At 36.4% G+C, this 26,351-nt stretch overlaps 3 protein-coding genes across 4 annotated transcripts; 1 reads left to right on the top strand and 2 right to left on the bottom strand.

Annotated features, from left to right (window-relative positions):
* Positions 1-2,308: 2,308 nt before the first annotated feature.
* On the top strand, positions 2,309-13,562 carry LOC149029518 (vesicle-associated protein 1-2-like). The gene is made up of 8 exons (XM_089141925.1): positions 2,309-2,747; positions 2,902-2,972; positions 3,154-3,235; positions 3,321-3,436; positions 3,547-3,705; positions 3,863-3,934; positions 11,921-11,998; positions 12,925-13,562. Exons 1-8 carry the CDS (start codon positions 2,696-2,698, stop codon positions 13,030-13,032), a joined length of 738 nt encoding a protein of 245 aa, XP_088998051.1. The 5' UTR covers positions 2,309-2,695; the 3' UTR covers positions 13,033-13,562.
* Positions 13,563-13,648: 86 nt separating this feature from the next.
* LOC149029519 (trihelix transcription factor ENAP2-like) lies at positions 13,649-15,536 on the bottom strand. Its single transcript, XM_089141924.1, has one exon. It carries the CDS (start codon positions 15,150-15,152, stop codon positions 14,166-14,168), a length of 987 nt encoding a protein of 328 aa, XP_088998050.1. The 5' UTR covers positions 15,153-15,536; the 3' UTR covers positions 13,649-14,165.
* A 1,734-nt stretch (positions 15,537-17,270) lies between these two features.
* Positions 17,271-24,864, bottom strand: LOC149029520 (putative glycerol-3-phosphate transporter 1). Of its 2 annotated transcripts, XM_089141926.1 has the most exons (5): positions 24,578-24,864; positions 21,312-21,656; positions 20,777-20,876; positions 19,654-20,662; positions 17,271-19,339 (listed from the first exon to the last, which is right to left on the bottom strand). In XM_089141926.1, exons 4-5 carry the CDS (start codon positions 20,621-20,623, stop codon positions 18,774-18,776), a joined length of 1,536 nt encoding a protein of 511 aa, XP_088998052.1. In that variant the 5' UTR covers positions 20,624-20,662; positions 20,777-20,876; positions 21,312-21,656; positions 24,578-24,864; the 3' UTR covers positions 17,271-18,773. The 2 variants fall into 2 exon arrangements, with proteins under 2 accessions (XP_088998052.1, XP_088998053.1); XM_089141927.1 differs by lacking the exons at positions 21,312-21,656; positions 24,578-24,864 and having other exon boundaries at positions 20,777-21,305.
* Positions 24,865-26,351: the final 1,487 nt, after the last annotated feature.

Here is a 26,351-nt window from a genome sequence, read left to right on the forward strand (position 1 = left end):
AGTAATCAAACAGGCCCTACGGGGTTTTCAAATTTATTCTATTACTAATAAGATGCAGATTTGACATTGTCCATTTTTGTTAAATTATGTGAATAAGTTACTTTGATGAATTTGTTTTATTATTTGTACAAATTTATAATTTCAGTTGTGTGATTTTCTTTTTCTAATTTTTATTAGAATATGTAGATTTTAAAATAAAAAAAATCATAATTCAAAATTTTTAAAAGTTAAAAAGAAAAAGTTATTAAATTCTTAAATTTCAAATCTCATTATCACAAATAAAATGCAAAGACATGGTAAAGATGTGAAATATAATAAGATACATATATGATATTACCACTATTTGATCTAAATCTGATCCATTCATTTATACCCTTACATTTAAACCGCTTACCTACATCTTGACCAATCCTCAAGGGAGATTTTTTTTTTTGAGTACATAAACGTGGGACCCAAAAACTAAGAGACAAAAAAAAAAAGATTAGCTAGCTTGAAAATTAACACAAAGAATCTCCTTCAATTCCGGCGAAAGAATGAAAGACCAAGCATTTCCTGAATACATATAAAATCTAAACAACCAATCTGCAATTTGATTATTATCTTTACAACAAATTACACTAGCACCTCAAAATGGAGCCCTTAAAGCATTGTCACCTCACTTTATGTTTAAAAATCACATAAACATCAAAGTTGGATTTTTATTGGAGGTATTTGTCAAATTTATTATTGAAAACAATTAAATTACTGTTTATTTTCAAAAATATCCCTATAATAAACAATGTCTAAAAGGTTTGGTTAGTTGAGTCCAAAGGTTTCAAAATTTATTGAGATTTCAAATCTAGGACTTCAAATCTCTAGAGTCTTGGGGTCATTAACTGTTTGGTTAGTTTGAATTTTTGAAATGAAATTTCTAGATTTATCTTAAAAAAATATTTATTGAATTATGGTTCAAATTTTTAACGCTTTGATAGTATGGGTGAAATCTATGGATTTCACCTCATACTCATAAATCTAATTGGCTCTTATCTTTTTAGTCTAAAATTAATAACTAGTTTATGAGTCTAGATTTTCGAAACAAAAAAAGAAATAACTCCCATTTATGAATCGGCATAAGAGGTTTCAAATCTCTGGGCATTCACGTGATTCGAACAAGGTTTAAAAGTTTCCAGTGACAAATTTGACAAATACATCCAATGAAGATCTAATTTTTAGGTCTATGTGCTTTTTAAACATAAAGTAGGGTGTCAGTGCTTTAAGGCTTCCATTTTGAGGTGTCACTGCAATTTGCTCTTATCTTTATATATAAAAATAATAACTATTTATAGTTAGATTTTTGAAAAAATGAAAAGAAATAACTATTTATATATCCTGGCATAAGAGGTTTTGCCTGGGCATAAAGGATTCGAACTATTTATAAAAATGATATAATGGTCTTTGCCAAAGAAGATCTTCAAGGGTTTTTTAATTTATTTTTGGTAGAAAGATTTTTTTTAAATATTTATTTATTTGTTTATTTGTGGACCTCTGTTTTTATAAATACGAGTGTACATATTCTAACCATTCTCATGACCGTTCTCATGACAATTCAATAGCATAAGCTCTTAGGTAAGCGTTGCTCGCGGAATGAGCGATTCCAAACATGAGATCGTGTTGGAATCTGAAACTCCTTGCTGGGATTTCCTGGTCCCCACACTAAGATTTCTTTTCTTTTTTCTTTTCTAAAATTAAACCATATTAATGGTTGTCTGGTTGACAGCTAAGGTCGATAGATATACCTTTCTCAACTTTTTGCCTAAGATAAAAGCTAAGCTCGATAGAATAGAGTAGCCGCAACATACCTATTATCTCCTTCCTCCCAATCAAAACACACCAAAAATCATCATTAATATCTCAACCGATCCACTTGAAGTTGAATTAGTTACATGTTCCTGCGATGCGATGCACGCTATTAAATCTCACTATATTTTATGTTAGGCTAAGACAGTGTCATCAGGTGTAATGGCTTACCTTATCTAAATTAAATAATACTAAATGACGAAAAGACCCTCCTTCTATTGGAAGCATGTCAGCGCTTCACCAGTCAGATCCCACTACCGTCACAAGGGGCCCACCCACGACCAAAAATACCTTCTTCAATTCTACCTCCGAGTTCCAACCCCAAAAAGTCAGCACTGTCAGAGAAAATCTCTCACCGTACGATCTCCACGTCTCTTGCAGATGTGAACGCAAGCGACGGTCCAGATTTGTTGTTTGAAAGCCGTTGGTCACTAGTGATGAAAATGGAGGAGTTCAAAAAAGAAGAGAGAAACAAAAGAGATGATGGAGACCGAGAGAATTGGAGAGGAAGGTGACTACGGTACCTCTGAGTGTGACCCACAACGTTGCTTTGCAGCAATGTTCTTTCTTCTTATGCTTTAAGCTTTTAACATCTCTTCCGTAAGCAAAAAACGAGAGCGGAAAGAAATTCGGTAAGCCAAGAACAAGAAGAAATTGACAAAAATAAATCAAGTGAAGCCACTAAATTTTCAGATCCCTACCCAGATTGTCGAATCTCTGTCTCCGCAGAGGAAAACTGCTTTTCGGCGCCGGCAAAACGGTTTTGTGGTCCCAGATTTCTCCTGATTCTCGTCTCCTTAGGGGTTTAAATCACTGAGCGTCGGCAAACCGGTGTCGTTTGCTATCTAGGTCGCTCGATATGAGTTCAGGAGGGCTTGTCAGCATTGAACCTCAGGAGCTTAAGTTTCCCTGTAAGTTTCATCTTTCTTTTGTTTGTTTGGTTATCTTTTAACTCGCTCTCTCCTTCCCCTTTCTCTTGGGTTTTGGGAGGTTTGCATTTGTAGATCTATTTTTTAGGGTTTTGAGTTTTTGAGTACTTTTGTTTTATTTTTTCTTATTGTAAAGTCGAACTGAAGAAGCAAATCTCATGTTCACTTCAATTATCGAATAAGACGGATGATTATGTTGCGTTCAAGGTAATCCACTTTTAACCATTTTTTATCATCTCCCCTGTTATTGTTTATTATCTGTTTTTGTTCTCTGTATTTATTTCACTATTTGGGAGCAAGTTTTCTGTGGGAAAAAAAAGTGTTTTTCATAAGGGAGATTAGAAATTATGAATAGTTTGACGCTCAAATTTAAAATTGGGATTCACAGGTCAAGACGACGAATCCAAAGAAATATTGTGTCCGGCCAAACACCGGAATTATCTTGCCTCGATCGACTTGCGATGTGATAGGTATTTATATATATATCTTCTCTCCCGTCATCTCTGAATGACCATCAAGTCTGTTTTAAAGACTACTTTACTTTTTGATGATCAGTTACGATGCAAGCACAGCGAGAAGCTCCACCGGACATGCAATGTAAGGATAAGTTTCTCCTTCAGTGCGTAGTTGCAGGCCCTGGAGCTACTGCAAAGGACATTACGCCGGAAATGGTTAGAAATCGTTGCTTACAATATTCTTTCTTTAGGGTTGCAGGGAATCATATCGTATGGTTTATAATTTAATCGTGTCCTTCCCCTCTGCAATTTGTTTTTCCCTTTAGTTCAACAAAGAATCTGGTAATCACATCGAGGAGAACAAATTGAAAGTTGTGTATGTTTCTCCTCCTCAACCACCATCGCCTGTTCCAGAAGGATCTGAAGAAGGTTCTTCACCTAGAGCTTCTGTTTCGGATAATGGAAATGCTTCTGAATTTTCTGCTGTGAGTATATTGCATGTGTTGATTTTTTATCTCAATGAAAATTAAGTTAAGATATTGGCAGTATTTGGTGGGACATGGTCCAGAGCTTCAGTAGAATTAACTTTTATTTACTCTGATGAAAGTGGTTGATGATCAGTCCCAATAACTGTGGTCTCAGGTTTCAAGGGCACATGTTGAGCCTCAAGCTAACGCTTCAAGAGGGTATGGGTCTCAAGACAAAGCTTCAGAGGTGAGTTTTCACTGTGTCTTTCATTCTCTTCTTCTATGGATAAGAAATTCTTTTGCAATTTTTGGTCAGTATGGTCTTGGAAAGGTTATCATAATGAATACAAAGTTTGGTGCATCTGGTTTCTGTTAATGAATTATTTTGAAAAGTGATTTTGAAATTTTAAAAGCATTAAGAAGGTCTGTGCTTGTGTCCATCTCTATATGCCATTTTCACTTTTATCGCGTCTTGTCTTTTCTATTTCATTTTGACAGGACCATCTGAATTCAATTCTTTATGGGTCATGATTGTTTGGTCATCTCTTCATTAGTTCAAGAACTTTACCTAATCCATTGGTGGAATTCTAGACCGATTTGCTGGGATGAACTAGCAATTCTTAAGTTGATCACACTACGCATAGTTTCATACCAAGTCTTAACTTTCAGAACAAGGCAGCATAACCATCCATTGCCATTCTTTGAAAATTCCTATCTTCGTATTTCTTTTAGTACTACATATCATTTGTCCTGAAACTCCCGAATCATTTACTAACAGTGGCTTGGACAATGACTATCCTTAGTTATCTTGGGTAGTGAACACTCAACTTGCTTGCTTGGCATTGTGTTGGATACTTTATTTTTCTCTCTCAAAAGTCTCCAACAGATCTCAGAAGGTTCCAACACATTGGTATTTTTCAATGAAAACCTATTCTGCCAATTGCTGAATTATATGTGCAAATTCTTTGGCAGAACTCAACTCATTACTGCTTTCTTAGAAAGCTCTACATATACTTGTGACCATTATCCCCTTCTCTGGCACTAAATGATTAATTTTGGCATGAATAACGTCTTCATATCCACAAACATGTATTGTTCTTCCAATTTCTAGTATTAATTCACTTGCCACTTGTTCGTGTGAATATGTGATGCGGGTGCACTACCTTTGAATGACCCAAAGCCATTAGGGAATTTGGACCGAGAAGAATTGGGTCCAAATTTTGGATTTAGTCTAGTAGGATATTAGTAGTCTATTTATTTATTTGGATTTATCTTTTAGTATTTCATTTTATGTTTTATTTTGAATACACTGTAGCCAGTGATAGTGTTTCATTATGATTCAGTTTTAGAGTTAGAATATGAGTGCTTTGATTTCTTTTATTTACCATGTGATCATGGAATTAGAACTCAGATTTGAAGAATAGAATAGTGAAGTGTTTATGAAGTCCTACTTAACTAGAATGATTACACAATCTTCTTCGTCCTTTCTTCTTAGGCAATTGTCCCTCTCCCTTGCAGTTCTGATATCCCCTTCTCAAAGTTCTTTCCATCCTTTACTGGCCCTCACCAAGTTCTATCTGAATCATAGCATCCGATATCCTTGTCAATCTCCCTCATCTTGTTCTTTTTTTACTTTCCAAAACCTTTCTTGTTACTATTTTACGCTAACAACAGTTAACCTTCCTTCTCCCCTGCCATCGTTTCCACTTCCTTTTACTTTAGATGCTGTTTTGTTGGAAATAGAGAAGCTGAATAATAAAATAATAGTAATAATAGTAGATTTCGTGAGTGTGTGTGTGGATGGGGGTGTACAGCATCCCTTTCCCCAACCCTTCACCCTCCCACCTCTCCTCTCTCACAATTTCATACTATCAAAGCTTCTCCACAATCCCAAGAGGTCACCCTACCATCCTCTCTTTCTCAAATAATTTTGATTGATCCCATGCTTATGGTTCCTGAGCAGATACATCACCAAATTGGACTTCTTTTCTTAGGATAGGTCTAGGGTTGGGTTCTATACTTTGATCCTATGGGTTTCCAGTGGCCCAAACTATGGTAATTGATTAGGCTATACAAAATTAGGTATTTTAATTTCCAGACATAAGTTTTTATTTTATGCACTGAACTGCTTTTGCTGTTCGGAATGAATGTTCACTTAAGTTATTTAGGAACTGTCTCTTTTTAACTGAGGGAATATATCATTTTAAGTCATAATTGACTCAGTTCTGAGTTGAGTTTGATGGCCTAGTCAGTTTAGGTTACCTCGTAGTTTAATTGGATTAGGCCTTTCCTTGTGAGTATAAGAATCTACTTTCAAGTACTTTATATAAGGTTGTAATAGGGGCTAGTGCTGAAAACAAATTGATGAATATAATTTTGAGATTTATTTGATGCTACTGGTGAGGTACAATGGCATATTATGGTTGTTTGACGATCTTGTCCCCCCCTTGAAATGCAATTTCTTCTCTTAAGTTACTGAAATTTCTTGTAAGTTCAAGGACATTCTTCATGAAACAAGCCACTGTCAAGGTATTTCTTTAACAACTTTAAAGTGTCTCCAGCTCCATAGTTCTTCTTCTAATCCTCAAATTTCCCATATCCTAGCTGCCCTTTTTTGACCTTCCTTTCTACAAATCCTAGCCGCTAAACCCTCCACAGCATAATTTCTCTATCTAAAACCATTCAAATTCAGCCCACAGCCTCTTCACATCAACCCTTTCGCTCAATCCACCATGCTGCTGGTTCCCTTAATCAAACTTTAGTTTAACCATCCCAACCTCAAGTTAAACCCCTAAAATAACACATAACCAACTGTAAGAATTCTCTAGCAGTCTGATCCAACTACTTCCCTGTATCCTCTTAAAAAAGACCATTCAAATTTGGTTGTATTTTGACCACTGTTTTCTCAAATTCAGCAATATTCCACCATTGAATGAAACTTTAAATCTTCACTGATAGTTTCTCATCATTTACTGATTATCCCCTAACTATCAAGCCCTAACAATTACCTAAGCCTACCCCTTAAGTGGACCCATAGACTGGTTTAGCCCTACTTGGTCTTGGCTGGTTCGTAGTAGATCCTCAATATTACCTCCTAGTTGGTCTCCTACCAATCTAAGACTGTGTCAGTTCCACTCTCAAAGAGGGGGGAAAAAAAGACACTCCTTCCCTTACCCTTCTTGTTGTGCATCCCTTTCTAAGGGCCTTAAGCAACTTGAATGACTAATAAAAGGAGGGGTTGGGGTGGGTGGTGAAGAAGAGAACAGTGCAACAGTGAGAGTGAGAGCGATAGAGACCTGAAAATGAAATCATACCTAGCTTAATTCCTTGCAGCGCAGCTCATATTGTTGAACTTCCAGGTGAAGTCAAGAGTCAAATTGAAAGCCCCCTCCTTGGTCCGACTCAATCTCCTTCTCGTGAGACTTTTGGCGTTCTTTCCTCTGGGGTCACATGAGAATAAACGAACCAGATCTCCATTGGGTTTCCAAGTCAAATATTACCAACACACCATCAACACTTGATAATCTTTTATTTGTTTTATTTATTTACTTATTTGTTTGATCTTTTTGATTCCCCAAAATACATGTCTTCCTTTCCATCTCCTTTTTGCCTTACTTTTTTTATGGGATAATTACTGTTGCCCCCCTGTAATTTGATTTTAGGGATAATTACTATTGCCCCCCTGTACTTTGATTTTATTACTACTGCATTCCCTATATTTTTCAAAATTACTAATCCAACCTTTAACTTTGTCTACAATTACTATTGCCCCCCTATCGTTAAGATCCGTTAGTTTACTGATGATGTGGCATCTTTATACTTTCTCAAAAACCCCAAAATACCCTTATACTTATCTCTTTACTTATTTACCCTTTTGTCAAGTTAAAATGGTGCCCTTAATTAACTGTGGAGAAAAAAATAACTATAATCCATTTTATTCTAAAAAAAAAAACAACCACCAAATAAAGAAAGAATGATTGAATAAAACTCAAATAGAAACCGAAGAGGAAGGAAAATCGAATTCAACTCAAATTGGAAATTCAATATCACCTAAAATATTTTCAAAATAAATGAAGTTTAGTGAAGGTGGGAAACCAAATTAGATTTGGAGTTTGCTGATTTCTTTAATTCAAAATAAATGAAGTTTAGTGAAGGTGGGAAACCAAATTGGATTTGGATTTTGCCCATTTATTTAATTCAAAATAAATGAAGCTTAGTGAAGGTGGGAAACCAAATCGGATTTGGATTTTGCCCATTTCTTTAATTCAAAATAAATGAATTCAAAACAAATGAAGTTTAGGGCAAAATTGACATTTAATCTGGTTTTTATAAATGGGGTAGCATCTTTTTTGATTTCTTAATTTTAATGAAGGGCAAATTAGACATTACATATTCAAACTTAATGGCTACTTAACACCGTTATAAGGAAGGGGGGCAACAGTAATTTTGTAAAGAATAGGGTTTTATTAGTAATAAAATCAAGGAATAATTACTGTTGCCCCCTTCCTTATAACGTTGTTAAGTAGCCGTTAAGTTTGAATATGTAATGTCTAATTTGCCCTTCATAAAAATTAAGAAATCAAAAGACGATGCTACCCCATTTATAAGAATTGGATTAAATGTCAATTTAACCCTAAACTTCATTTATTTTGAATTAATGAAATGGGAAAAATCCAAATCTGATTTGGTTTCCCACCTTCACTAAACTTCATTTATTTTGAATTAAAGAAATGGGCAAAATCCATATCCAATTTGGTTACCCACCTTCACTAAGCTTCATTTATTTTAATTAAAGAAAATGGGCAAAATCCAAATCCAATTTGGTTTCCCACCTTCACTAAACTTCATTTATTTTGAATTAAAGAAATGAGCAAAATCCAAATCCAATTTGGTTTCCCACCTTCACTAAATTTCATTTATTTTGAAAATATTTTAGGTGATATTCAGTTTTTAATTTGAGTTGAATTCGATTTTCCTTCCCCTTTGGTTTCTATTTGAGTTTTATTCAATCATTCTTTCTTTATTTGGTGTTTTTTTTTAGAATAAAACGGATTATAGTTACTTTTTTCTCCACAGTTAATTAAGGGTACTACTGTAACTTGACAAAAGAGTAAATAAGTAAAGAGATAAGTATAAGTGTATTTTGGGGTTTTTGAGAAAATATAAAGATGCCACATCATCAATAAACTAATGGAACTTGATGGTAGGGGGGCAATAGTAATTGTAGACAAAGTTAAACGTTGGATTAGTAATTTTGAAAAGTACATGGGATACAGTAGTAATAAAATCAAAGTACAGGGAGTAATAGTAATTATCCCTTTTTTTATTGTTCGAAGTAGCTACGTAGCCATTAATTCATTTTAATCAACATATCCTTTCTTTGATCTGCTTAGTCATCCGTAAGGTACTTCTGAATTGCAATTATGCCATCCTCTTAAAAATACCCATTTATTTATTATTTTGCCACCAGCTTGTTGGTTTGAGTATCCTTTATGTGGTCCCATATTGATTCCAAATACAGCCATAGCCATGGACTCCTTTGTGTTCAAACTTCAAGTTCAGAGTTTGATTGTTGAATATGAACCTTGCCATGTTGTTCATTGATGAAGGGAAAAACAACAATTCTATAAGACGATCTATGGTGGATAATCATCGAAGACTGAGCAGATCATCTAATATTCAGAGGATTATCTATGTCATTATTATGATGGTGCATACTGTGAAGTGTTTTATTCTCCTCAGCACATTATTAAATTGGATTCAGAATAGTTAGAAGAACAAAATGGCACCGTTGACTGTAATAGAACTTATGCACCCTACATCCTTGATACAATGCTCTAGACATTCATTCTTCATGGATTAGTTGTTGATGTTTGTTCAGAGCCTACAAAAGCATCACAAGTTATATTGCTCAACTAGAACGTAAAGTAGTGTTAACTAGATTAAGAAGATTGTAGGCTTAGGTAGTGATGGAATCCGGTGCGGTAAAAGCTACTATCCACCATCCTGAGTTCATCCTTCCTCCTGTTTTTCTAGACATCGATGCAAACATGAAGCTTTTGGATTTTCTTCAAGTTGCAGACAAGAGCAAGCAGTTAAATAGCTCTCTACATTGTGAGTTTTTAATTCTTCCACTACATAAGTGAACGAGTTTCTCAAAACTAGAGGAATTCATGCAGGTGCACTATCTCAGACCTGATCCAAACCCATTCAGGAACTGCCAGTCAACTGGTTCTAATGTGAAGTTAGAATAGGGTTGCTTTGATTTCTTTTATTTATACGACATAATTGTGCTGTTATAACCCAGATTTGAAGAATAGAATAGTGAAGTGATTGTGCGGCTGTGCCATCTTATTTTCCCCACCCCCACCCCCTTTTCTTCTTATGTGATTTTTTTTCCCTTGCAACCCCTAGTTTGCTTTTTGATTAGATTTCCATTCTACAAGGACAGTTCTTGTGAAAAATCATTTTTATGTGTTTTTATGCTGAGTTTGTTTAGAAGTGGGCTTTTGATAAAAACCCATTTTGGAAATATTTCTCATTGGGCCCACAACTTGGAAAAAATCTAATTTTTGAAAAAGAGTGTGGGGCTAGAGTTGATGGGGACATCACATGTCCACCATCGTTCACTACTACCAGAGGTGTAGGTGACCACCTCGGAACCTTTCGGCTTGGTTTGGTGAGAATCTTGATGAAATCTGCTAGCCCACATGTGTAGAGGCCCTAGAGGGTCACCTGGACCCTAAGGACCATGGTCCACATTTTTTTAATTATATTGGTTTATATTTTTTGGTTTATTTCAGTGTAAGGGTATTATTGGGGTATTATCTATATATTTTTTTACTAAGGATAGTCTTGTCTTAGGTTTCTTTTTTATTATTTAAACACACGAGACCTCCCCCCCCCCCCCACACTGTATAAATCTCCTTCCCTGCCTTCTTTAGTTCGGGAGTTCTAACTGCCTAGTTCTCCTTCTCCCTTCTATACTTCTCCTCTTCACCCCTACCCCGTTATCCCTTGCGGCAGTACCCTTCTGCCAGTATTTCCTTTTTCCTCTTCTGTCTTCTTCTCTCCTTATCTTCTGTAAGGCAGCCTTGGCTGCCTTCTTCTTTGCTTCCTGTTGCAGCCCTGCTGAACCTCTTTTTTCTTCAGTTCCTTCTATTTTCTAACCTTATTTTCTGCAGGGGTTAAGTCTCTGACTAACATGCAGTAAGCCTTTGCCAGCCTTTCCTTCCAATTTTATTTCCTTTCTTTTTCTTTCCTGTTTGATATTAAACTATTGCAATTTCTGCCAACAGAAGTTTCCCTTTTATTCCTTGTGACTCTTTTCTCTCCTTGCTGTCTTGTTTCTCCTGTTTTTGTGGGATTGCTGGCTTCTTGTTCTTTCATTGTGATTCTTGTTGGATGCCCCATGGTTTTTGGCTTGGTTTGGGAATAAGCTTTTACGTTAATTAGGTTTTTATGTTGGATGTAATACTTCTATTTTCTATTGAATGGAAGATTGATGTTTATGACCTGCTGAAATTTTTATTACCTTGTGTGTAATTACTTTACTCTGTTTGCCTAACCAGGTGGACTAATGAAACATGAAATTTGATTCGTCTCCTGAAGTGTTATGAAATTCTCACTTTAGTTTTATTATTGTTGCTGGTTAATATTGTGCCATTGATATCTTGCTATTGGTGTGTGTTCGCTGCGCAATTCCCCATCCCCATTCCCTTCCTGGTGTCCCAACTAACTAGTATCCTGCCTCTCATAGAATACGCTAGTTCCTAGGGCTGTCCTACTACATCAGAAGTGCAAGGTGGAGGGGGTTTGCTAGCAAAGGGGTGGGGTCGGGTTGGGTGGTCTTTAGAGTCCGTCACCATCCAAAGTTCCAGACCATCTTATCAAAGCTTTTGTTCCTTTGGCAGAACATGCAAGACATGTTCTGCAAAAGCCATTCTTCAGATCATTTTTCACCTGTCCGTTCGTTTAGAACATAAGTATGAATCATTTTGGTAAATGCCTACTGCCCGTTCTTTTATTCCCGAGAAAAATGCCAGAACTGTTCTTTGAGACTGTTACCAAACGCATCCTTATATTTCCTGTGCTAATGGCCTCTCATTTTCCACTGATCTTCAATCAATATGTGCTCACTATGTTTTAATATTCTTTCTAGAATTACTGAAATTTGTTCGTTGTAGTTGATACATTCCAGCTCTTATTACAGTTATTCATACCATATTTGCAGGCAAAGGCTCTGATTTCAAAATTGACAGAGGAGAAAAAATCAATGATTCAACATAATGACAAACTTCGCCAAGAACTGGTGAGCAATTTTTTATGCTGATTCGATCTTCTAGGATTTTGAATTTGTCAGCGATTTTTCTTTCTTAAAAGTTCTTTATTTAATGATATTTGAAATGATTGGTTGATTAGTCTCATATGCTTGTATGTGTCTTTATGTTATTAATCTGTATAAGTTTGTTATTGGGTTTTTCATGTTAATTCTCAGCTCATTCCCTCTATGATTACCTTCTCTTTTTTCCTTCATTTATATTGCTTCTAAATTGTTATGCTAGATTTTTATGTGTGTGTAACCATTGGGGTGCTGGACATGGCTATGATATTTTTTATGATATGGGGCAATTTTGTTTCCCTGGCCAAGTACCATAATTCTAACATTGTTCCTATTCCCTTTTTCTTTTTTATTTGTTACCTCTGCCCATGATGTAGTTAGAAATATTTTCCTTTTATGTTATCTCTTAATGGGTTTCTTTCTTCCAAGTTTATACATTTTAGTGCAGTTGAATTGAATATTTGTTTGCAGGTGCCACTTTTAGTTTTTGTAGTGCTGTATTATGTAATAATATTGTAAGACAAACTGAAAAAAATCCCTCTCCAAATCCAAAAATGATGGTGTCTCGTCTTGCTTGAATGTGTCTTTATGCAGAACTGAGTGATTGAGTTTCAATATGTGAACATATTTATCTTCATTGTCTGCATTTCTACTTGGAAATGGTTTCATAACACGAAAATTATGTTTTAGTTGTTTATGCTGCCAAATGATGTCCTCTTTTAGTTAGCAAACTGCGCTAATTGACTGAAGAATCTAGTTTAAAAGAAGGAAAACAAAATCGTACAGTGCTTGCATCTAGTCACCAAAAATATTGGTTTTTTTCCCTTCAATATCTTCATCTTCAAAGCCCAGGGAGGTCAAGGAAGTTCTAATCATTCAATGATTTGGTTGTGCAGGAACTCTTGAGGCGGCAGGGCGGCAAGGGCGCTGGTGTACCGTTTCTGTATGTTCTGATTGTTGGCTTGCTGGGAATTCTTTTGGGTTATATTTTGAGGAAGACATGACCCAACCATTGGTTCTTAATCTTGTCATATTTTCCCTCCATTTGTTATTTCCTTCTCCCCAAAACCATAAAAGAAAAAACCAGAAGAAATGTGAAAATGACAGTGATGCCTTTTTAGTTGTATTAAGAGTCTATATGGTCTTAGAAAAAACGTGAAGAAGCAGAGTTTGTGGGTTTGTAGTTAATTGTTAAAGCAGGAACTGCGACAAGGAACTGTGTGGCTAACTATTGCTTTGGTTAACATCTCATCGTTGAAAAATTCACGTCTGTTATTCTTAGACTTCTCTCTTTTTTATTTTTTTTTATGAATTTTTCTTCCATTTAAGAAATGTACTTGGTTAGTGCTTGCATTTGAAGTAAACCAGCCTACCACAGATCAATCTGAAAATGAGTTTTCACCATTTAGCGCACAAACAACAGCTTGTAATCAGAAAATATGCTTATGCAGAAAGGCACTGGCTTGTAACCAAAAAAACCTTATCACGAATGGCTTCAGCTTCGAATTGCAGTAGCACAAAAATTTACCCAATCCCCAGCAGCTCTTGATGTCCTTCCTTCTACTAACATTTTTGAACATGCTTTCAAGGACTGAGAACAGCGTGTTAATTATGGCCTGGAAAGGAAGATTTCAGAGAATGTTTTTCCCTAAGTGATAAATGAGAAATGCGCATTGTTACCATCTCTTGGTTTATCTGAAATGGAAAGAATGAAGAGCTAAATGGATCGGAAATTAACTCTTGATGATCTAAGAATAGGAACGAACGGTTGGTTCTAATTCATCAGAACATGAAATGCCACAAATAATAAACTGTTCAATAGATAAAAGGGTTAAGAATTTAATCTAACAATTCAACTGGATCAACTGTTCAATCTACCATACGTACATGGCTCACAGTTTCGTGGCAAGATCTACCTCTGAATAGCAGGACTTCCCCTCAGCCTCTTAAGCTCCATGAGAAACAACATAAGATTAGATCCCACACCCAATTCCCAATTCCGTTCTATGCGTAATTACTACAATCTCTTACCATCATTTATTTCACCCACATTGATTTGCAGGTTTTTGAATAATTTGAAATGGGTTAAGAGTCTAATAGGGAAGAATTAGGAGGTTAAGATCTCTTGAGTCAATCTTCACCCACCATTATTACTGTTATGGCGGCCATTACCGACGACGACTCTTCTACCATGCTTGAGCTGAAAGATTTCCATCTGGGTTTTCATGAAGAAACGAGTCCTTTGAAGCTCTATCTCCTTAGTGAACTCCATTCTCTGCCTCTCCATCTCCCTTATCTCTTCCAGTTTGGACATCTCCACCTTCTCATACACCTCGCCAAACTTGAGAATCGCCCGACCCAGCTCCTTTAATGGCGAATCCGACTCTCCTCCCGTTCTTCTGGTTCGAACAACAGGTGGATCCCTCTCAAATCGCCACCTTTTTCCGTTCACATTCGTCGTCCGAGGCGGAAAACTATCGGAGGAGTCCCCGGAGTTACTCGAATCTCGCTGCTGCTTCACCTGAAACTGCTGCCTCGACGATCTGACGCCCCTAACGGCGGGGATCTTGGGGAGAGATCCCGATGGTTGCCCATGCCGATTGTTCTTGTGGTCCTCATCATTGTCTTCGCTCTTCCTTGCAGCTGGGCCGATGAGCTCGTTAATGCGATGGAAAAATACCCATTTGGTTGCGACCCCAGAAGCGATCTTGGCCTTCTCGATCTTATACTTCTTCTTCAAAGTATCGATTCGGTTCTTGCACTGGATATCTGTCTTGGCAGGTTTGGTGTAATCTTCGCGGCTGGTGACGACGTCGGCGACCTCTTTCCAGTGTTTCTGCTTCAAGTTTCCTCGGCTGAGCTCGATGTATCGTTCACCCCAGGCGTCGATTAGCGTAGATGTGGCGCCTTCGCTCCAACAGTCTTCGCGGCCGCCTCCGGTACCGGAGATCCGAGGTTGAATTGGTAGGGCTAGGGTTAAAGATTGGTGGGTAGAAGGAGCCACCGCCGCCACCGTTACAGGCTGAGACGACGACGCCGGTGGCGGAGATGAGTGACGATCGTTTCGATTATCAGAGGAAGACTGCGATTTTGGATGGGATTCGTTATCATCTTCGTCATCCATCGGAGCAGAAGAGGGCTTTGATTTTTCCGGTGACGCTGCAGAGGAGAAAGAATCAAAAAGATTAGCCGTGAAGGGTTTTCACTTTGCCGACCGGTGAAGAGGGGTTTTCATTTATTATATGAATTTGATTTTCAAAATTTTTTTTTTTTCCTTTTCTTTTCGAGGGTTTTGTCAGAGAGGGACCCTTGACGGCGACCGATTAGCATGGGTGAGTGGTGGGGACACGTGTAAGGTGATGGGGTTGGTTAAGATTCTATATAGAGGGATATGATTGGTTGGAGTGGGAAGAAAGCTTACCTTACCGGATGTAGGGCAGATGAGCTACACGGTGACCGGTGTGTTTGCCTTAGCTGCCGCCGTAATGTGGGCGTTCCAGCTTCACGCCTTCCCCTCGGGCTCGGGCTCGGGCTCGGGTCGGGCTTCGGGCTTCGGGTTTGGACTTCTACCTTCTACCAAATTCGATTCCTCCAACGTGATCTCTGAGAGATTCTTCATCCATCTTTCTTGTACTTGTTTTTTTATTTATTTTTGTTTCTTCTCAAAACTTTGCCTTTGAATCTCATAAAAAAAATGGATTCTTAAAAAAATATTTTAATAAAATAGAATTTAACTGAAATAGTTAATAGAAGATAAGTGTTTGATAAGTACCTGTGAGAGGTAAGAGGAAACGAAAGTGATAACATCTATCTACTAGAGGATCTAAGTATTATTAAAGATAAGATCGGCAAATGATATTTATCCAAAGTAGAATGTAAGAGCAAAGAGTAATTTGGCTGTTTTAAAAATATGAGGGGAGAAGGAAAAGTAAAAAATCACTTAGCAGAGGGAGAGTTTTTTTTTTTTTTTTTTTTTGTACTGGTGCTTGTTTAATACTGTAAATTTAATACCATCCGCAAGAGTCGAATCCATTACCTCTCCACTGAGAAGCATGGATTTTTACCACTCAACCAACCTTGCATTGACGAGAGAGAGAGAGAGAGAGAGAGAGAGACATTTTCCTACTATACATTGATGCAAATGTTATCAAAGAACTGAATGTGGAATATTTGTCATCTTGATGAATTTGTTGCTGTAAAGGATAAGTCTCTGAACTCAAATTCAAATTCAAATCTACCATAACTAGCTCTATCCTCAATGATCTTATCTCCAATCGATCAAAAAGAGTTTGAGTTATAGTTAAAGTATTAACAAGTTGAAGAGTTTGATTGTAAACAAGTTGTAATTTAAATTCAAATATTTGAATTGTAATTCATATAATATTAATATACATCTCCCACTCACTAATCTGAGTGTGGAAGAATTCTCTCTCAAACGAAATTCTAACTGTTGCTAACGAGGCATGACTTGATACTTAGCTTCATATCTGGTAGGGAATTGGTAATATTTTAGGCTGGCTGTGAAAGATAATGTTGGGTTACTGTTTGTTCTTGGTTCACTCATTTTCTTTCCAGAACGCTTTAGAGGAAATTGGAGACTAAAAATATCCAATTAAGAATCCTGTAGCGAGCTCGATATTTTAGGCTGCTGTGAAAGATGACGTTGGGTTACTGTTTGTTCTTGGTTCAGTCATTTTCTTTCCAGAACGCTTTAGAGGAAATTGGAGACTAAAATCTAAAAATATCCAATTAAGAATCCTGTAACGAGCTATACATGGAAGTTGGAGCTCATACTAATCTGAGATAAGGGCATGAAGATTAGGTTACTCTTGATCTCTTTGCACTCTTCTGGAGTGTTCCCTAGGTGGGAAATTATCTTATTTGAATTGCACTTTTCTAAGTGGTTTTGTGTGCTCACTGAGGGGACTTGAGCACTTGGGCATTGCTTTTGCATTGGCTTCTTTCATTCTTGAAGGTTGTGCTTGACCTGTTGGTCAAGTGCTCACTTGCAGATTCTTGGTCATGGGTTCAAATCTTGGAAACATGGGTGAGGTTTTATATGTTTGACAGTCCCAGACCCTGCTAAATGTGGGAGCCTTGTACGTTGGATTTGGCCTTCTTTTCTAACACAGTTAAAAGGTTTAGCCTTTTGGGGTTAATCCTTTCCAAAAGGCTAAACCTTTTCAAATGCTTGTCATCTGCATTGTAGATATACTACATTTCTGAAGTTCCATGATTATCTTCTTTATCAGTTTCTTTCTTTTTCCTTTTTCATGTAGTTTTCTACTGTTCAGTTTCTTTTCAATCACATAAGCTGTATGCTGATTTGATGGCAGCTTAATGAATGGAAAAAGTTACTTTATTTGTTGGCTGGCTTAAAAGTGGCAACAAATTAAGTTGATGCTGGAGAAGGCAACTGAAGTTCTTCCTTCAATGCTCTAAAATGTGCAGAAAGTATTGCAAATGGATATGTTATAGAAGACTCTATATTCATTGGGTGTCTGTATTAGTTCAACAGGCCAGCATAAGACATTGAAAGTTTTTAACTATGTCTTCATATAATAAGAAGGAATTGCAGTAGGTTTATCTTGTGGTTTGCAAGAACTTTGTTTCAAGGAGATTTTGAGATATGTAAAGGTTTATAGAGGAGTGACATGATGTGGATATGTTTAGGAGAATATGAATTTAGACATTTCTCAAAAGTGGATATAAGATAATATTGTAAGCTCTAGATTTCAAATACCTAGAGTAGGCATGATTAAATGTAGAAATCAGTTGCCTCCTAGAAACCTTCTACTGAACAAGATGTCATTTACAATGGTGAGTAAACAAGGTGGACCTTGTGGTGTTAGATTATATGCATATATGCATATATTCATCAAAATGAATATTTTTGTTTTGCGGCTGCAGCTATTGGTAGACATATATGAGGATACCTCTGAAGGAGCACATAAAATCTGGAAGTTCATTGAAGCAGGAAAAGCTAAAGATACCAATGAACAATGCGTACCTGATCAGCCAAGTGAGAGGCTCATGAGGCAAAAGACAAGAATCTCATTCTTTGTAAGGCTGCAGTTGAAGTTGACAGAATGAATTTCAAAAGCTCTAAAGTCACCATCCGGTATTGGATCCTTGGAGAAAGTTGATTCTGTAAAATGACTGTTTTCATTGATATTAGAATCAATGCATGCACATACATTCTGTTCGTTAACAAATGTAACAACAGAAATGATTTTATTTCGAACAGAATGGAAAGCAAGAAATACAACAGATGTATTTGTTTTACACATTTATAAAAAGAACTTGGTTGATTCTCAGCATTTTGACATACATGTCTTCCCCTTAAATGGAATTGTTTCTGACCGAATCATTTTCGTATCTGAAGGATTCCTTTTCATAAACCTGTTGAAAGCCGATACAAACACCCCAGTTGGCTAACCATAAAGATGAGATAAAACAAGACTCATGCTAAATAAGCCAATCTTTTGGATGCCAAACCCCAACCCTGTTGATAAACTTCCAAAGTTAACATACAAAGATATGGATACAGAATAAGGACCCCACTGTCCTCCTCCGATGGCAAAATCCTGACCTTGGAGGACAGACACTCTCCTATCCTTCAAACACAGGAGAGATGTGCAACAATTGATTCCAACTCTTCATCTATCCCGTCATCAGGGGCAATGCATTCCGGAAGATCATATTAAACAACACGCATCATCCCTCTTTATCCTTTAACAAGAGACTACACTTCAATGATGGTAGAATCCAGCCTAGGCTCGTTAGTATCTCGCGACTTCGAATGCTGAATCTTTGCCATCACCTCAGCCACCACCAGTTTTGTGAGAAGAAGCCCTGCTATTAGAGCTGCCACCATCAACATTGTGAATACTCCACTCCAGCTCTTTGCTGCAATGTATCCGGTAAGCAATGGTCCAATGGCAGCTCCCACAGAACCTGTCCCATCTATGATCGCCGTTACTGTTGCCAATGCTCGTGAGTTACCATTCAATGAGCTGTGAGTGCCCAAGTCAGCAGACACTGCAGTTGTTATAAGGGCATAGGGTCCATTGACAAGCATTCCAGTGATGAACATGAGGATGATGTTCACGTATAAGGAGACATATCCATAACTCCGGTAAAAGTACAGAGCCGGGATTGCACAGTACATGAAACTTGCTGCTGTAATTGCTCTTGCGTCAAGGTGATCAGAAATGTGGCCAGCGAGAATCCCACCAAGCACCCCTCCAAAATCAAACATTGTAGATAGGTCCCCTGCTATTTCGTCGGACATATACTTTCCGTCGATTGCTGCAGGATAATAACAGAGTCAAATGAGGAAATCAAACTTTCTTTTCTTATATAAGAATAAACAGCGAACACCCCCCTGGGAAGGAGAGAGGCTTAAGAATATATTATTTTCACAGAACACTAAAGACCCACAAGAAATATTCTGTCCTGTCATGGTTCAGAATGGCTCTACTATGTTCCTTTCCACATAATCCATCTCATGTTGTTTCAAAATGATATGGTATCATTCTTAAGGTTTTTGTATATCAAACTTGAGAATCAAGAGAGCAACAATTTCAATTCATTTCATAGAAAGAACGTAGAAAAATTGGTACCTGTGTGGCTAATGTAGAATGGAAGCCAATAGAGAAATGTGTAAGCCACCAACTTGGAAAAGAAGAGGCAAAGAGCAAAAGGGGCAACTCCAGGGATTTTCCAAGCTTCTATGAATCCTACAGCTTTGTCCCTAACCACACATGACTCTGATTCTAACAAAGGTTCTGTTGCTTCCTCACCATCTTTCAGGGTAGATTGCACTTCATCATCTTCTTTTTCAACTCCAACAGAAGCTGGAGTAACAGGTAAGAACAAAAACACCATCAAACCCACAAAGGTAATAAGGAGACCAGGAACAACGAAGGACCAACCCCAACCATACTTCAATAAAGATGAAGCAATCAGAGATCCTGCTATGTTTCCAACAGAAGTATGAGCATTCCAAATACCCATAATCAACCCACGCTTCTTCTTCCCAAACCAATTCCCAACTACTGCAACCACTGAAGGCCATCCAGTTGACTGGAAAAGACCTGCAATCATCTGAACTATCAAGTAATAGTAGAAACTATGGCTATTAAACCAATACCCAAATCCGAAGAGAGAAGTAAATAAACCAGTTCCAATCATTCCCACAGTCAAAAGGATCCTTAAATCAATTCGATCCCCCAAATGTCCAGCAAAATACATTCCGAAGGAATAAAACCCAAGAAAAGCTAAATCTAGTTCCCCTAGCAGAACAGAACCATCTGATCCATCAAAGGGAGCCCAACCATTTTTCAGCACAGTTGACCTTCGGAAGTTCAAGCTCGATTGGGTTGATTCAGGATCAAGGGTGCTCTTGACAATGCTCGTGGTCTTCCGAGTTGCATGAAAGCTAGCATATGCAAAAAATGTCACAATTAAGACAATTGTTTGGTGGGTTCTGAACGATATAGCAGAGTTCCTTTTTATGTACTCTACGAAACGAATTCCAGGAGGCTTCGAACAAGTATCTTCGGATTTTGGGTCTCCTGGTGAATCCACCATCTTTCAAAAATTTCTGCGGAAGCTGTAGAGAGGAAAACACTGCAAGAACATAAATGGAAAAATTGCAAAGTTATCAGATTGTAATCCTGTACTCTAACCTCATCAAAGGAAGATGATCAATAGGGAAATAAAGATGGATCGATGAGTCAGTACCTTAATTTAACAACTTCGAAAGCCTTTACTGTGAAGAACGAACTCAAATTCTTCACCAAATCATTAACGTCTCGGAGACTGAATGTAAACTTACTTATACCTGCAGAAACAAAAAAAATCTGCCATCTTTACTTCAAAGAAAAGCTAAAGTTCAGATTCCTACCCAGATGAACACAAAACAAACACAGAATCTATGGGTAATACCCAGAAACAGGGCAGGATTGATTTAATAGAAATAATTAGAAGATTAGTTGAAAGACAAATTTTCGTCATCGTCTTCTATACACCGTTACTAAAACAGGAGAGAAAATTAAAAAATTTGAAACAGTATCCACCGACGACATAGTCAAAGCTCATGGAACAATCTTCCACAGACACGCCATGAGTTTTGACTAGAAAACTTTAGAAAAGTAACACAACCAGCAAATTTGCGTGTAAGATACACCATAGCTCCATCTGGCCAGGCCACAGAAGGAAGTAGAAGTAGAACTTGAAAAAGAAATCCGTTTGAGAATAAAATTTCACAGAGAATTACCTCAAACCTCGTTCATCTGATCTTACAAAATTGCTTGCTTCTCTCCTCTGGCATTTATACAAACGGGTAAGGTAATTAAGTAGCTTGCTTGCTTGCTTGATTGAACGAATCCTTCTTCGTCTCCCATTTAACGTGTGCCACGAAGCAAAGCAGAGGATTTTCATTTCATTTAACGCGGAAGCTCGCCGCATTTCGAAGCTGGAAAAGCCAAATTACTAAATTACCTTTCCTGCCTTTCCTACCCTTCCAAGCTATGCGTGGCCGTGGGCCTGTGGGCCCATGGGGAGTGAAATAACAAGTTGACGAAAATAGCCCTCCTGCCCTTAGGCCTCTCATGACGTCACGCTGTGGAAAAACAAAACTTGGGTTAATTTAATAAAGAAAAAACTACACAGCACCCCAAATATGGGGGAAAACTCTTGACCACCTACTATTGTTTCATAAATTACATGGTACCTCCAAGTAAATTATAAATTTCTCACAATTAATTTTTCTGTTTGGTTATATGAATCCATAGAGTTATAGGAGATTTCTATCCGTTTGATTGTGTTAATCCCTGGATTCATGAAATCTAGAGATTTATCTTTTTACACTAACAATGTAAATTTGTAGATTTATGGGTATGAGGTGAAAATCCAATTATTTCACCCCTACCATAAAAGTGTTGAACATTTGAACCATGACTCTAGATGTTTTTTCATGTTGAATTTATAGATTCCATTCCAAAGATTCAGGCTAACCAAACTGTTAATTTTATAAACCATAACTCCATAAATTTGAAATCTATAGATTTTAAATATCTAGATTTTTGAAATCTCCATACTCAAGTAATCAAACAGGCCCTACCTGTAAAATTAACTGTAAATAATTTATAATTTATATGTGGTTTTCATGTAATTTATGAGACAATAGCAGATGATCAAGAATTTTGCCTCAAATATAAGGGATAGATATCGTATAATTTGCTATTTAATAAATGAACCCCAAGTTTTGAGTCTCTTCTAAGCAATAACTCAATAACTTAAAAAAAAAAAAAAAAAAAAAAAAGAAGAAGAAGAAGAAGAAGAAGAAGAAGAAGAAGAAGAAAAGATAAATCTTCCAATAATTAAATGCCAAGACTGAAGAGGGAGAAACAGTTTTTTTGTGTGTTTGATAAATTAACAGTTTTGTCCATCATGTTTGAAGAAAAGCATTCTATTTAATATGATAAATAAATAAAATATTCATCAATTAGTCAAGATTCAAGAGGGGGAGAAACAGTTTTGTCCACCATGTTTGAAGAAAAGCATTCTAATTTAATATGATAAATAAATAAAATATTCATCAATAATGCATTTTGAATTGCTCTTGGTGTCTTATATCTATTCAAAAGACGTTAATACCCATTGACATAAAAATTAATCCTCCAATCATGGGTGAATAGAAACTCTCAATTATTAATATCATCAATAAAACAAATAAAAGAAACATTTGGTACATCAAAATCAAAGAGTTCTAAACTTGTAAGGGATAAGAAGGTATGTTACCTTAACTTTACTGATGCACATCCCTAATAAAGAAACACTAGCAAATCATACAAAATGACTTAAGTGTCAATTATGGCACTTTCTGATTTTTTAATTAAAAATTAAAATTGAGTTAGATTAAATTGAAATCAACCAAAATACCATCAAAATCAATCTCTCTCTCAACATAATTGTTAGGTAATCTCATCCACTATGACCTTTTCTTTTCTTGGTGAAAAATACTTGAAAACAACATGGAAAGAAGTTTGTGGGACCCATAATATTAATATATATCTATATAATCAAAGAGGATTTCTTTTTATTATTTTTATATGTCACCCACAGCCACAGGATTCGTTTTCCACACAATACCTTTTTGTGGGACCCACAATTTTGTTTATTTTCAAATTGCGCACTATCTCGAACCTCCCCACCTGACCCAGAAGGTCAACGGCGAGTTAGCTAGAAAAGGGCAATACCGTCATTAAGAAAATAGCATTTTCAAAGTATTTTCAATTTTGTTGGAGACTTACGTAAGAGTAGACAAACCTTCTCGTCTGGTCTACATGAGTTGAAAAGGATTCGAAGTATATTCTGATACTGATACTTCCCAATCATGATCATCGCCCAAAACGGTCCATTCCACGTGGCACTAGCTTTTGCCATTATATCTGAATTAAAATAGGGGTGGGGCCTACTTAAGCCAGAATTCGAGACCTTGTTTTAGGGCTAGTTATTTTGTAACTCAAATCTACTTTTCAGGTTAAATGGTCAAGCGAAGCTCAAGGTAAAGATAGTTATGAATTGTTGGTGTTTGTCAAGTGAACGGATGCATTAACATTTCGATGGATACTTGGTTAAATAGTTATTTGAATTCAATTTTATATATAATTCTAGTTTGACTGAATTGACATAGATTCAGGTAGGCCATCCTAGGTTGGTTTAAGGGTTAAACTCAAATCTCATGCGACCCTGCTAGGGCTAATTATTTTGTGGCTCAAACCTACTCTTCTAGTTAAATAGTTAGGCCAGGACTCAAGGCACGATTGGATCAATTTAGGCCTGATAGGGTTTTATTGACATCCCTATCTTTGGTGGATTATTTTAGCTTTAAAACAACAACAAAAATTACAACACTTCTAATCAATAAAATCAATCCTGAACAATTCTATATCGGTATCACAAATTTGTTATAATCCTAGACATATGGGATCCAGAAAAGCGTTGTTAAACCTTATTCAACATTAATATGAACAAAGAAACAAGAGATTTAGAAATGAGAGAAATCTAAATCTAAGCTCAATATATAAAAATTGCATACTTATTGTGGTGAAGACCAATTGACATCATATAACATGTTTGAGGCCTGGAAACTAAATGTGTTAGTAATCCCTAGCTCTTGATAGTCACATAAGTCTTATTTTTAATTTTTTGGAAACAAGAGTATCTTGGTCTTTCTCTGTGAATTAGGGTTTTCACTTATTCTTATATTTTTTTCCTGAAGGGTTGAGAAAGGAAGAGGGTTATGCTCTATTCTTCTTCTTTCTCACAATGAAACACCATTTCTATTTGACTAGATGTAACCATCTGATGAACCACATAAGTCATTTTAATTTGTGTGTGCATATGGATATGCATGCATGTGTGTTTTCATATTGCTTTTCTAAGAGAAGCAAGAATCAAGTAAAACTGAAGCAGGAAAGTCTCATTTCTACCAATGAATATATAGCACAGAATCAAAAGAGATATCCCAAAACAAACCTTTGATTCTGGGGTGAACTGGTGATGTTGCATAATGATGGATATGAGGAAGCTGCGTCCATTTAAATCTCATAATCATCAACATCTTCATAACCTTCATCTTCCTTTCTGCTTTTCCTCAGCAGTTTTCACTTATTAGTGGTGCTCGCTGCTGCTGTTCAAATCCATGAACGAACAAATGAAGAACAACTTCATGAAGAATGAGGATCAGTTACCATAATAAGCTATCATTGCAGAAAAGACTTCACTGTTTAGTTCCAAAGCTTCTCTACTCCTGGGAAAATGCTAAGCACCACTTATCTTGGAAGTAATTACTTGTTCCAAATATGTGAATTTCTGAAAAAGGAATATTCTTGATTTATTCCAGATTTGCAACATTTGGGAAAAGAATATTCCAAACTTTGTTCACCTGGTTCAATAATTTATTCTCATCAAACTTTGAATATTCCACACTTTGCATTGACCATCAAAGAAAATATATCCTCAATTAGTGTTGAGCATGGTTGGAAAATTAAATATCTTCTTAAAATGCATTGATGTGATTATTTAATTTTTCTTGTATCTATACTTATGAATTCCCCTTGTTTAATGTGATTTTTAATATTTTAAACTATCTATAAATAATTATTGACTAAAAATATAAAAAAAAAAGTGTGAGAGAAGAATGAAGGTGAAGAGGTATTCACAGGATGGGTTGGGCCTATAAGCTGCCATGGGCCTAAGAAAATACAATTGGGCTTAGGGAAATGAAATTGAGATGAAATTAGGTTTATGGGTTTGTGAACATGGGAATTAGGCTTTAGGTCTTGAAAGGATTAGGGGCTTGGCTGAGAATTTTTTTTTTCCTAGTAGAAATCTGAGAATTTATGTTAGGTTCAATGTAATGTTTCTATATACCAATTTATGAAAATTGACTTCATCAAATATCAAGAACTATCAACTTCTCCACCTATTAGGTTATCTATATTAGGTTTTCAAACATGATAATCAGAGAAAGATGTACAGATTGATCAAATCATTGTATCATAAAGTCTCATTAACAATCTTCCTTAGGTGGGATTGGGATTCTCTGGGTCAACTTCCTAGGTAGGATGGATTTTTTATTTTTTTATTTTTAATCTGAGGTTTATCTAGGCCAGCTTACGCGCATCTCGACTGCATTCTCAAGGGAGCTTTTAATTAATATAGGCAGGGGCTTCGCCCCGGCTCCAAGGGGATTCAAACTCTAACTTTTTATGTGGAAGCGTTGATCTTTTGTCAACTTTTCATAAAATGGACTTTCATTCCATTTAACGTAGAAGCTCACCACATTTCGAATTTTGAAATCCTAAATTACTAAATTACCTTTCCTACCCTTCTAAGTTGTGTTGTGTCATCTGTGGGTTTAGTGGGTTATGGGTAGTGGAATAACAAGTTGACGAAAATAGCCCTCCGGCTGTTCGACCTCCCATGACGTCACGTTGCGGAAAAAACAAAAACAATTTTTGGAATTTTACGGAAAAACTCTTGCTAAACAAAAACACCCATTGACATAAAAATTAATCCTCCAATCATTAAATAGAAACTACCAATTGTTGTTGTTGTCACTAGAAAAATATAAGAAACATTTGATACATCAAAATCAAGGAGTTCTAAGCTTGTAAAGGATAAGGTATGCTATCTTAACTTTAGTCTAAGGATGTTAAAGCATATCTCAAATAAAGAACCACGAGCAAATGGAACAAAATTAATGAGTTAGTGCCAATTATGGCACTTTTTGATTTTTTAATTAGAA

This window comes from Hakea prostrata, chromosome 1, assembly GCF_041222555.1.
Source record: "Hakea prostrata isolate BN-2017 chromosome 1, UWA_Hpros_2, whole genome shotgun sequence".
In the NCBI taxonomy this organism is placed as follows: domain Eukaryota; kingdom Viridiplantae; phylum Streptophyta; class Magnoliopsida; order Proteales; family Proteaceae; genus Hakea; species Hakea prostrata.